The following is a 12477-nucleotide window of genomic DNA, read 5'->3' on the forward strand; positions in this document are numbered from 1 at the left end:
CGACCTCATCACTTCTTGGCCAGGTCCTTTTTTAGCTGATGATACCCACAAACCATAACACTTCAAGGTTTTCTTACAGCTTTTCAACGCCTCCAATTCTCGTAGCATCAAAATTTCAGGGATGAACTCGGAACGGGCTTCTGCACACAGCCCGAACTGGACATGTTGCCCCTTGTAAGTTGCTGCGAGTATGCGACGCACCGTTGAGATACGTGCATCTAGGTAATCTCAACCATTCCAGGCTGGTCCCCTTGAGATAATAAAACGCTCAACGTAAGAATTGTTTATCTGCCGCTCTGTCCGTGCCGCAGGACCCCTTTTCCGTCCCTTGAGCTATTATAAAGACATTCAAATCTCCCCAGCCCGTGGCAGATGCCAGTCTCTAAAAAAGTTATGTAAGTGACGTAGATTTTTGTGGCTTATTAGCTTGTCTTGCAGATCAGTCTGTGTATCACTCGGACATGGCACACCGAGACAATCTGTAAGATCGGGACAAAGGCACGCGAGACGAGTAGAAACCGTTCATGCCAGTGTGTCTCACTTCATTTCATATCTTAAATTTGACAGATAGAAATTACTAGAGAGAAAAAAAAAAGAGCCCCTTGTGTGTTCCCCAGATCTTAGTGTTTCTGAAATGCCGGCATCTGCATTAGCTCGCCTCGACCTAGTTTAATCGTGCCATCAGCTTGATTTATATGCATCACACGCTCTCACTTGCATAGTCCACGTGAGCCATTGTTGCATTATGATGCTTTTGCTTCTACCCCAAAAACCAACTAAGATATGATTTGCACCATCACTCCCTGCTGTCCATTGAGTCTCGCCGTCACGCCTCCAGTCTCCCCAAAAAAAAACATATGTTTCCGGTTCCTTGATCGTGTACCCAAGTACGGCATTTTACTCACTTGTCTCACCAAACATTCTCCAAAACTCCTTCCCCAGCCGCTCGAAATGCCTTTCGTGGCCCAGAACTCCCTTGAAAACACATTCCGTAGCTAGACCTACATATCCTTCTTAAATGCATGTTCTGGTTTGTGTGTCGTCTCGTAGTCAATGTGGACATATGCTCGCTCAATGTCTGGCAGATCCTCCAGCTTGGTCTGCAGCGCCTCTGCTATATCATGGCTTTCTTGAAGTGTTTGTGTCGGGTCCATAACAATGTCCACTTCGGCGATCAGACGAGGACCCGAGTGATACACACGTACGGTATCGATGCCAACAACTGCGTCGTCATGTGTAACGCATACATACGTGATGAGCTGCTGCGTTTCGACAGATGCAGTAACTCCGACGATGAGCAGAAATTCGCCAAAGGCGGTGTGCAGCCAGATGCAAGAGATGAGAACAGACAGAATGATAGCGCCCATAGGGTCAATCCACCATTTCAATTTCGCACCACCACAGGAAGTCAGGATACCAAAGCCATTGATAAAAAGATCGTTGCGGTGATCTTGCCAAAGAATGCTGATCTGGCTATACTTGTCCTTGAGTGCCCAGCAGTAGAGAAAGAGTACGAACTTGGTGGCGAAAGCACAGCAGACAGATATAACAGCAGCAATTTTGAATTCCTTTTCTTGGACCCCCCTAGATAGTTCCTGGCAAGCAAAAGCAATGATGATGAGTGAGACAGCAATCATGAGAAAGCAGAAGACAATATTGCCTACAGTCTCGAGACGAGCTTTTCCGGCAGGGAAACGTCGAGAATCGACATGACGAATGGCTCGAGCCGACAAAATGAGGGTGAGGTTACTAAGAGGGTCGAATATGGAGTCGGCCATGGTGGTAAAGAGCGAAAGAGATTTTGAAGAGATGGCAGCGTAGAGCTGAACTCCTGACAAGGCAACATTGGCCGCGAAAGAGCCCCAGACAGCAATGCGAAACTTGACTTGGTCTTCGCCATGCTGGTCGCGGGCTTCGTCACGATGTTCCTCAACAGACTTGAGCATGCGATCAATAGCCGCATTTTGATTTTTGTAGAAGCCCTGCAGCTTGCGAGCCTTTGTCTTGGGGCCGACTTCGCCGGAGACAGTTTTGCGGCCAGGGAGACTATCGCGCTTCCGTGAAGTGTTGGCCTTGATCTGTTCCAAATCAGACTCGGTCTTGTACCCGCGGGAGAGGCCATATGGATCATGATCAAGGCAGCTAGGTTGTCGACGACCAGTGGCGGTGAGTTGACTCTCGATATCAGTCATATGAGATACGTTCCTAGCGATAGTCTCATTCTCGTCAGCCGTCGCAGGCTCGAAAGCTGTACTCGAGCCATTGCGGGTGGTTGAGTGTCGTGAACTGCTGCAGGCATGTTCGAGAGATTGTAGGTGAATTGCCTGTGGATGATGGGCGACGTGGTTGCTGTTATCAGGTGTCATGATGCACGACTATCGCTTCTATAAAGAAAGGGATAGAGTGCGACAGCTCGGGCGACCAGTCTCTTGATGGGTTATATCAGAGAATCGAGTAAGCAATAGCGATGCTGGTGACAATGCAAGATAGCTGTTCTGATGGGTAAGCAATCAATGCAAATGGGAGAGCAAGAAAGAGGCCTCGAGCGGCGGTGATCTCCAGAGTCACCTCAATACTAAAGAGTCAGCTACGTTAGTGCTACACATGAGATCGAGTGATCGCCGGGAAGATCAAGGTCAAGTCAATCGTCCGGTCTTGCACCAATGATAATTTGAGTTAATGATATCAGTATGGATATGTAATAGAAGCACAGCGAAAGGATCGATAAGTTGCGATGGAAGTCAACTGTTGAACCAGTCATCTTCCCACGTGGACTCACTCCAAAAGAGGAGGAGCATAGAGGAAACGTCTTTGAGTGTCCATCTTGTCTGTTGGTGAATTACCATTGCAAGGACGCTGATAGGTAAGGGACGGGGGCGTGCTAGTAATTGATATCCATTCCATTCTGTACAGCACATGAATCCGTTGGCTGCAGCGATAGAGTGAAATGGTTCAGCGCCCTGGGCTATCAGAAGGCCAACTGGGGTAGTGAGTCGAGTTCCCCGCGCGAGCCGAAATGGCCCAACGGAGCATCGTTTCCGGGCCATTCATTGTGCGAGGTTCCGAGGCCGTGGCGATAATTTCACACAATATGGTTGAAATAGAAGTTGAAATCGAGTGCGGGAGACGTTGAATTATAGTTCAAATACGGCCCCGAAACGTCTAGGAAACGGCCGGGGCTGGTTTCGGGGCTCCGTGGCTTTTAACCTCTAAGAGCATCTGTTTCTCGGGTGTCTACGGAGCTGGGATACGGAACATGGGTCCGCCTTGACCCGCCGACGCATGCGTCTTTATGGAGGACTTGATGCCAAGACTGCAAAAGCTGAAATTATTGATCAATCAGATCAATCTATTGGCTTTGGTTTGCAAGCTGCAACCGCTTTCGTCCTGTCAAGAGATAAGCGGTGATGATGTACAGCCAGCCACATGAAGCATAGCATATAATACTAATATAGTCTCGCTATCCGTAAAAAGCTGAAAACAGTTACGCAATATCGAGTGATGCTGGTCATCTCGAAAACAACAGAGCTTGAAAACAGTGATACTCGCGCATCCACAGATCTTCTACAGCTACTCTATAGCTTGGCCTCGATCGGTTTCTGGTCTTGGCTTCTCTCCAAGATCCAGTCAGTGATATCTTTGGCATATTCTTCCTGGCACAGGTCGACATGTAGCGCATGATAACCTCCCACGTACGTCTTGATGGTCTTGTCCTCGATGTTCTGCTTCTGTGCGAAATCTATGGCCGCTTGATAGCTGCAGGCTTTATCGTGGTCACCATGACCAAGCCAAAGCGACTTGACCTCTTTACCCAGCTTCACGGAACCGGACTGAAGAGCTCCCGTGCGATCCAGGAGCGATGCCAACCCTTCGAGTGTGCCTGTGTCGTGACACAGAGGATCTTCTTTGAAACCCTTGGCCACCTCTGGCCTTCGCGTCAAGTTGGCAACATCGAGTACGTGTTTGAGCTGAAACCTGGGAAGGATTTTACAGGCTAGTCGTCCTGCAAAGATCTTGAACGCACTTGGGACTTCCTCAGGGGCGAACCCGATGAATGGTGCCTCGAGCAGCCAGCCGCGCACTTGGCTCACGAGTTTGGCATATTGAGGGTCAGCGGCAAGTGTGATGACCTCGCCGCCGCCCATAGAGTGGCCCAGAACAAAGACCGGGGCATCCGAAGGCAGTTTGCTCTCAATGAAAGCGGCGATATCTGCAATGACGCGTGATGTTGGGCCTGTATTTCCCTTGTCGGAGGGCTGCTTCACGCTTCGGCCCCAACCTCTTTGATCGAAGCCAAAGACTTGTATGCCATGCGAGGCTAGGATTCGATATACGTCATTGTACCAATTGACATGATCGCTGAAACCATGGACATGCACTAACTTTGCTTTGACGGGACCTTCGGGCTGTTGGCGCATCAGCCTCTGCTTACTTATTCAGGCCGATCACCACGGATACTCACAGTCCAAGTCTTGGTATACAGGCTGGCATTTGCAACCTCGAAAGTTCCCTCGGTCTCGGTCGACATTGCGTTTAAGGGAGATGATTAACAACTCCAATGACAGAAAATTAGCGAGCAATAAGGAACTTGAATGTTGTAAGTTTCGACTCAGGCGTCAAAACATTGTTTTATGTATTGACAAAGTTTATTAAAAGACCAGGCCATGAAGAATCAGGACCTTGAGGTGGTCATGCTTTGAGCCAGACTGGGTCACATGTGACAAGCCCGTTACCGAGAGCTTAACCTGGAGTTGGTCTCATTGGTCTCTATTCCCTAATCTCAACGAGGCTTGGTTGGCGCGACAAGGACATTCTGGCTTTGTTTTTACTTCTTTAGTTGCTCGATTGTGGAAATTGCCTGCATTTCAATCTCTACCTTTTCATAACGCTGACTTCGGGTTGGTAATTTGAATCTGCAGCAGTTCTAGGTACAGTGTATCCATTAGTCTACACGAGTTCAGACAGGTTATTGTTTTGATTAGTATACATGAACTTTGGCTCGAAAGATGTGAGCGTAATGGTAGGTAGGTAGTTAACCTGAGGCAATACACATCAGCTAGAATAGAGACGAGACCTCTTATTCTTGTACACCACAAGGTGATAAAAACGAGATTCTTTTCTATACACGGCTGTCCATACCCTATCACCCGTATTTTCCATTTTGGGGATTTAATAACCAGACCGGACCGACGCCAATGAAAATAAGATACATGTCGAGTGGAGTTCTCTCTGTAGCTGCTGATAGGACAATTGCCTGTCATAGAGACTCAGACATAGATATCGGGATATATAATATACATGATTCGTCTAATCTTTCGCCATACTGTGTCCTGTGACCGCATTACATCTTCTGGGGGGAATTTGCCTGCTCTATGCCATCTGACTGAATTCAGGGACGCTTCTCCTCATTCTTCGAGTCCCTGCTTTCTTCCTCGTGCTCAATATTCTCTTCCTCATCGTCCCTTTCTAGATCATCCTCAAGCTCCTCGGCCTCTGTTATATGTGCCCGGGAAGCAGTTGAGCCACCATCCTTGGAAACCTCACCGCCGCTCATCTGCCACTCCATGAGCTTGCTAAATGCGCTATCCTTGTCAGAGGCGAGCTGCTTGTAGCTGCCGATCTCGGCGACTTTACCCTCGCTGTTGAGAACGATGATTTGGTCAGATCTTTTGATAGTAGAGAGACGATGGGCGATAGAGATAGTGGTGTTGCGGCCACGTAGGAGGCCAGCCAAAGCCTCATTGACAAGAGTCTCGGACTCAGCATCTAGCGCTGATGTAGCCTCGTCGAGAATCAGAATATCAGGATCTTTGAGAAGAGCTCGTGCAATGGCGATTCGCTGCTTTTGTCCTCCAGAAAGCTGAGAGCCTCGAGCACCAACCTGGGTTTCTAAACCGTCAGGTAGATCGCTGATGAAGTTGCAGTTGGCTCGTCGAGCAGCGGAAATGATATCGAAACGGCTGGCCTGAGGCTTTCCATAGGCAATGTTCTCGGCGATAGTTCCAGAGAAGAGAACAGGCTCTTGAGAAACCATACCGATCCTCCTTCGCAGAGACTTGACGTTCATTCCAGAAATATCCTGGCCATTGATGGTAATAGTTCCCGACGTAGGATTGTAGAATCTTAATAGTAAAGATGCTACTGTTGATTTGCCCCCTCCTGACGGGCCAACAACACAGACATTGCTGCCTGAAGGAATTTCGAAGTCCAATCCATTGAAGATTTTGACAGCAGGTCGAGTAGGATAAGCGAAGCTGACATCTGTGAACTTGATGGGGCCTTGTGCTGATTTGACTCGAACACCGACTGTTTGTGGAATTCCTGGTTTGCGATCCTGGAGCTCGAAGAGTCGACTCGCGGCACCAACTCCTTTCATGAGCTCTGAGTAGAAACCTGACAAACCAAACAAGCTTGAACCTGCGAAAGCTGTGTACATCATGAATGAGGTGAGATCTCCAAGCGACATGGCCCCGCTGCGTACGAAGCCACCTCCAACGATGAGCATCGCGAGAATGGTCATGTTACCAGCCCAACCGGTCGAAGCAAAGAAGGTGGCAGCGATAAGCGACTCCTTCTTGCCAAGAGCAAAGATCTTCCGGATTTGATTGTTGTAGCGACCGATTTCCTGCACCTCACCGACAAACGCTTGACTGGTCTTGACGTTACCAAGTCGTTCCTCGGCGATCTTGGTAAGAGTACCTAAGTTCTTCTGAATCGACCTACTGACATTTCGAATAGCGCGACCGTAGATGAAGGCTCCGACGGCGATAGGAGGGAACATAAGCAGCAAAAGACCAGTCAACTTGGGGCTTGTCCAGACCATGATAGCAAAACCAGCACCTCCACTGAAGAGAGCACGAAGACCATCACTGAGATTTTGCGTCACAGACTTGCCAACAATAACTGTATCAGAACTGAGTCGTGAAATGAGATCTCCCACTCGGTTTGCATCGAAAAATTCAGCATCCTGGACATAAGTACGCCGATAAAGCTGAGATCGAAGTCTGGCGACAACGCGCTCGCCGACAATTCGGAGAAGGACGACTCGACCAAAGTTGGCCATAGCACCAATAGTCAAGACAGTACCCAAACCAAAGAAGAACTGGTTCATGGTCAAGCCAAAAAGACGGACATCCTCAGATTCGCCCTTGGTAGCAAGATCCAAAATTCGGCCAACAGAGAAGGGAATCAACATGGTGACACTAGAAGAAATTACCAGAAAGACAAAAGCGATACCGAGCCAGCGGATTTCGGGGCGAGCAATCTTGATCAGTCGCACAATTTCATCCGTACCAGCTTTACCAGCCTGCTTTCCCTCCTTGGAGAGCTTAGCAGCCAGGTTGACCTGCGCCGCTCGAGCAGCCTTTTCGCTCTTGGTAAACTCTTGCTTGTGCTCATCTTGGGCGATAGCTCGATTGGCTTCAAGTTCAACAGGTTTCTTGGCGCCTTCTTCGACCTTGGTCTGGATTTCCTGCAATAGACGAGGTGCCGTCGAGAACTGTCGCAAGGCGTGCGAAACGGGACCAAATTGAGAGGGTCGGTTGTGCGCGAGGGAAGGCTGATTACGAGCCAGAGAATTATTTGCCGAAGACCGGAAGGTAGCGATTGAGAACGGAAGTAGAGCGGCTTGACGGGTGCTGGAAGCGTGGAAAAGCCTCGACTGGAGAGGTAGAGCTTCGGACTTGTGGAAAGAAGCTCCTAATTGACATCGCGATGTAGCCAGAGACACTTGCGAGGGCTCGGCGAGGCGTGGGAGCAGCACACGGCGTGCTACTCCCGAGACCATTATGACGGTAGGGTTGGAATTGATCAGACGCCCACTCAGCGTAGCATATTCAGGAGCGGCGCTATTATCGTTGGAGGAAAAGCAGAGGGCTCGAACCGTGAGGGAGGAGTAGTGAAGCAGCTGACAGAGACGTTGACATTTACAAAAAGAATCCAAGTTGTCGAGGTTGTGATGCCGTCATCGTCGTAGCGGCATTTCTCAGCTTCCGAGTTGCGACAGCCCAGTCAAGTCCAGTCCAGCCCAGACGAGTCAATGGATCCGTTGCTCACAAAAAATTTGGGTGGGACCCTTGAGTTAAGACTAGTCATGGTGTGCGTGCTGTGCGTGCACCATCCCTCGGTCGGATCTACGCGACTACGGCTTCGATTGATCCGAACTGAACCGAATGCTCTCGGATCCAATATGAGCGCCATGACGAATTCAACCTGCGTCTATGAAGATTGCATAATCACATAGGCCGAAAGGGAAGCACTTAAGTTTTCTATATTCGTCACAGCAATTCTTATATGGCCAGCAAACATCTGTTGCATAATGGTTAACAGATTGGACGCATCTTATTACCACGAGACTGCGACCTGTATTGCTACTGATTCCCATTCCATCTACTCAACAAGAAGAAATAATTCACTATACTTAATAATACACTAGACTGGTATTACATGTGCCGATGGTTCTCAGCATTCTATTAGTCCAACCTAAACTGTTTGCAAGAACATAACATATTAGCAAACCCCAAACTAGCAAGCCAAATATCCCCCCAACTTGCTACTAACATATGATCTGGTTATGATTGAGGTTGCCCCTTCAGCATTTCAGCAACGTCGGCATCGATGCCATCATCTCCACCTAGATCAGGAAATTCTTCGGTATCGACCCGGCGGCGCTTATTCGACCCATTGGTTGAGATTGGCAATGACTGATACGAGGGTGCTTCTTCTTCGTCTTGAGACGTAGGAGCAGCAGCAGCAGCAGCAGCAGGAACAGGAACAGGGACAGGAGACATAGAAGGAGCTGCAACAGACCCTCCCTCTGGTGTCAGTGCCTCAGGGGTGGGTGCTTCGAATGGTTCAAATGCTGGTGGAGTCAATGCTTCAACCTCTGGTCTGTCTGGCTCTGGGGGCGTAACTGAAGAGTCCCCTTGTCCTGGAGTACCATTGCTGTCCGCTGGGCCCAGTGCTCGCATGATGCCAACCTCGACTTGGTGTTTCTTGTCTTCAATTTCAGCCTTTCGGGATGTCAGCTGAGCCGCAGCAGACTTCTCTTCCTCCAATGCAGCACGGTTAGCGTTGAGAAGCGATTCCAGGCCGGAAACAAGGCCTTCTCTTGCTTTTACACACTCAGCAACCGCACTCTCGGCGTTGGCCAACGTCTTGAGAAGGCCATTCAACCGAGCTGCATAAACTGGAGCAGAAGGAACAGGTGTAGATGGGTCAGTTTGCTTCTCATACTCTTGGTCTGCTGACGTGATCGTGGCCTTGAGAGGAGTGCTCAATTTGTTTACTTTCTGATGAGCAGTGACCAGAGGTGCAAATTCAGATGGAACAGAAGTGGCAGTGCTAGTACTACCGAAGGGAGAGCCGCCAAATCCGGGCTTGGACATACCCCGGGCCTTGTCGAGGTCTGAATGGATGGTCAGCCACGAGCGTTTTGGACCAGTTCATGTCAGATGGTACTCACCTCCAATGCGGGCATCGATTGCGGACTGAATTGGTGCTTCAAAAATCGAACGATCTCTCCAAACGTCTATAACGCGTTTTAGTTTCGCCTGAAGCTCTGCGGGTGCTCCTTTATAGGCGACGGAAACAGCCTCAGCAATCACAGGCGCGAAGGCGATAATAAAGTCATCCTTGTGTCGGATTTTAGACTGTTGGGCCACCTCTGAAACTCTGATCAGTAAAGCTCATCGCGGCTGACAGACAAACATACCGTTGGCGAGATAAATCAAACTTAATCGTTTTGTGCTGGAAGAGTCTTTGAGGCGCTGCATCCACAGCTGTACAGTCCTCTCAGCATGGCGTCTGAAATTGTCAACCATATCTCATGAGATGTATGAACGAGAAAGCGTACCTATGGAACATAATCCATTGTGCAGCTGTGGCGATGCTATCATGGCTTTCGTTGAGTGACGAGAGTCGCGCCAACACAGAGTCATCGTTGTAAGCCATCTTGGTAGCAACGGTTCCTTCGTTAAGAGAAATAAAATAAAAAAAAAAAGGCAAATTTCAAGAGCGAATGCAAGCGCAGGATTATGGACCAGATGTCGCGACAATTATTTAGAAGCTGGTTTGTAGCTGTTACCGTAGTATCACTGTGGAAACGACGTCTACTACAGCTACTTGCAGGAATAATGTTCGTAGTCTCTGCTAACTTGTTTCCGCACAAATAACACAAACTTGAATCCTGTTACGGTCTGGTTCGCCTGTAGATGAATGCTGCGAAAACGAGAATGATACGTAACTCGAATGTGTGATGAACTGAAATGTTTTCTTTGGTAAAACAAGGAGAGTTTATAGACCAAGAGCTAGGTTGACCAGAAGAAACATCCGATAAAGTAGAAATAGCTTCTAAGTGCATATTTGCATGGCCTTAGTGCATGAACTTGACCCACTCCATCAAGCTCATGCTGTTGTATGTTTCTCACCGCCCGGCAGAATCCACCTCATCAGCTAGGATAGCCTACTTGGCAGTAACTGAATAGGAGGACCATAGCAACAGCGTATACTGATAATCCTCGCATCTGAACGAGACCTTTTCATATTTCCACCACCTTCATCCGATAGCATTTACGGACCTTTCGATATTCGCACACTCAGTATTGATCTTTGATTATCCGCGCTTTCAAAATGGCCGACCGTTTCCCTTCACTTGAGGACTTCGATTCCGGGGGTAAGTGCATGAACACAAGAAATGCGCGGATCCGACGCTGATGCATTTCTAGCGCAAACCGATATCAAGGACCCTACTGCTGAGCCCTCAACCGATGATTTCCTCGCCCGCGAGAAGGCCCTTCTTGGAGATGATGCAGACCAGTTCGCGACCAACGATGACGCCGCTGCCTTCGCTAGTAACGATGATGACCTTCTCGGCGGCGCTGGCAACAACGAGCAGTCCACTTTCGAATCTCAGTTCCCTGACCTGACCAACCCCGAGGCTGTGAGTCAGTTTGCTTAGACACTCTGAATTGAGGAGCTGACATCAACAAATAGGGTACTGGCGTCTCCGGTGGAACCGCCATCACAGGAGGACCTTCTGTAAGCTACAACTCTGGATATCAGGCTTTCGCCGAGGAAGAGGAAGAGCCCGAGGTCGTCAAGGAGTGGCGGGAGCGCCGTGACAACCAGATTGCTAAGCGCGCCGAACAATTCGCTGCGCAGAGAGAAGAGACCATCAAGGAGGCCCAGCAGAACATCGATGACTTCTACGAGAACTACAACAACAAGAAGGAGAAGGGCATCGCACAGACACGAAAGGAAGCCGAAGAGTTCTTGGCAAGCCGAGAGGACACCGTCTCTGGTGGCACCAGCTGGGATCGAATCGCCAAGTTGGTGGATGTCAGCGGCAAGGGCGCCAAGGGAGGTGCCTCTGGATCTGGCAAGGAGCGATTCCGAGAGTTGCTAGTCAGCCTACGAAAGGACGAAAAGGCGCCTGGCGCCACAGGCTATTAGAACAAGGCTGATTGGATTTTTATTCAACTATCCGTGGATGGAGAGTTGCAGGTCTGCTGCAGTGCGCGCTAGACGTTGCTTTTTGAGGCATGCAACTTCTTGAGTTCTTCATGTATTCTAAAGTTTTGGGAGTCCGGGTTTAATGGCAATGACGTGTGAATAGAGGACACGATTTGACAACAGGTATCGGTCTCCAAAATGCACATGAACGACTGTAACGATCTCACATTGAGTTCATCTCCGTCTATTGACTCAATCTACCAATCACATTGACCTTCCATCGTAGGCAAGCTGTATCACCCACCGCGCGAATCCCACCGCTTAGTTTCCGAAGTAAGAGTTGTAGCCAAGGACCTTGCGACCGGCACCGTAGAAGGAAGCTGTAACTATCAGTATGCAGGCCCAAATCGACCTCCATCCGACAGAACATTGCGATTTACTTACCACCGAGGGTACCCCAGAGAAGGATGAGGTAGGGAGTCATGAGGATGCGGCTGCGAGGGCCCTGTCATGTCGGTCAGCTGGATAGTAAAGACAGGCTAAACAATCAATTTGGTCGTACAATCTTCCAAAGACGGGTGTGGTTCTTGTAAGCGTTCTGGTAGAATCGCTGGTTCTGGGGAACGGGGTTCTTGGCGTTGACGAGACTGGATGGGCGTCAGTGACGGGTTCTCGTATGATGTTATATCTTGCAGTGTCCGGAGCTCAGGACGAGCCATTGACGTCGGGGAAAGTGGCCAAGGCTATCGCAAGAATCGGTCGTGACTCAATTTTACGTACGGCATTTTGATGTCGGTTAATGAGAGTTCTGGGAGGCTTCGAAGGTTGGTTTCGTGTGGGGTGGTTGAGTTGGTGAACGGAGGATGTCGAAGTTCGGGTAAAGAAATGAGGCCATAACTTGACGGGGAGCCGGGAGTATGACTCAGCAGAGCTCTTGACGTTTTCGTTGGTGGGTGGGCACGTGTTGGTGCACCCCCCTGGCACTCTACTTGCCTGTAAAGTGCCTAAGTTTATGATGCGCAACCC

General features: G+C 49.3%; 6 protein-coding genes across 6 annotated transcripts; 1 reads left to right on the forward strand and 5 right to left on the reverse strand.

Moving 5' to 3' along the window:
* Positions 1–731: 731 nt before the first annotated feature.
* Positions 732–2553, reverse strand: FOBCDRAFT_14008 (cation efflux family-domain-containing protein). Its single transcript, XM_031172892.3, has one exon. The coding sequence runs from the start codon at positions 2364–2366 to the stop codon at positions 1002–1004; it is 1365 nt and encodes a 454-aa protein (XP_031049677.2). The 5' UTR covers positions 2367–2553; the 3' UTR covers positions 732–1001.
* A 642-nt stretch (positions 2554–3195) lies between these two features.
* On the reverse strand, positions 3196–4655 carry FOBCDRAFT_214266 (Alpha/Beta hydrolase protein). The gene is made up of 2 exons (XM_059609376.1): positions 4465–4655; positions 3196–4408 (listed from the first exon to the last, which is right to left on the reverse strand). The coding sequence occupies exons 1-2, from the start codon at positions 4526–4528 to the stop codon at positions 3576–3578; spliced, it is 897 nt and encodes a 298-aa protein (XP_059464086.1). The 5' UTR covers positions 4529–4655; the 3' UTR covers positions 3196–3575.
* A 443-nt stretch (positions 4656–5098) lies between these two features.
* FOBCDRAFT_214267 (P-loop containing nucleoside triphosphate hydrolase protein) lies at positions 5099–8045 on the reverse strand. Its single transcript, XM_031172894.3, has one exon. The coding sequence runs from the start codon at positions 7784–7786 to the stop codon at positions 5390–5392; it is 2397 nt and encodes a 798-aa protein (XP_031049679.2). The 5' UTR covers positions 7787–8045; the 3' UTR covers positions 5099–5389.
* Positions 8046–8437: 392 nt separating this feature from the next.
* On the reverse strand, positions 8438–9978 carry FOBCDRAFT_14013 (RNA polymerase II-binding domain-containing protein). The gene is made up of 4 exons (XM_031172895.3): positions 9854–9978; positions 9713–9804; positions 9464–9664; positions 8438–9406 (listed from the first exon to the last, which is right to left on the reverse strand). The coding sequence occupies exons 1-4, from the start codon at positions 9949–9951 to the stop codon at positions 8571–8573; spliced, it is 1227 nt and encodes a 408-aa protein (XP_031049680.2). The 5' UTR covers positions 9952–9978; the 3' UTR covers positions 8438–8570.
* Positions 9979–10451: 473 nt separating this feature from the next.
* Positions 10452–11573, forward strand: FOBCDRAFT_14016 (clathrin light chain). Its single transcript, XM_054703242.2, has 3 exons — positions 10452–10672; positions 10725–10939; positions 10993–11573. The coding sequence occupies exons 1-3, from the start codon at positions 10630–10632 to the stop codon at positions 11449–11451; spliced, it is 717 nt and encodes a 238-aa protein (XP_054559217.2). The 5' UTR covers positions 10452–10629; the 3' UTR covers positions 11452–11573.
* Positions 11574–11635: 62 nt separating this feature from the next.
* FOBCDRAFT_214272 (uncharacterized protein) lies at positions 11636–12397 on the reverse strand. The gene is made up of 4 exons (XM_031172898.3): positions 12232–12397; positions 12014–12098; positions 11896–11956; positions 11636–11831 (listed from the first exon to the last, which is right to left on the reverse strand). The coding sequence occupies exons 1-4, from the start codon at positions 12234–12236 to the stop codon at positions 11773–11775; spliced, it is 210 nt and encodes a 69-aa protein (XP_031049683.1). The 5' UTR covers positions 12237–12397; the 3' UTR covers positions 11636–11772.
* Positions 12398–12477: the final 80 nt, after the last annotated feature.

Source organism: Fusarium oxysporum, chromosome II, assembly GCF_013085055.1.
Source record: "Fusarium oxysporum Fo47 chromosome II, complete sequence".
In the NCBI taxonomy this organism is placed as follows: Eukaryota; Fungi; Ascomycota; class Sordariomycetes; order Hypocreales; family Nectriaceae; genus Fusarium; species Fusarium oxysporum.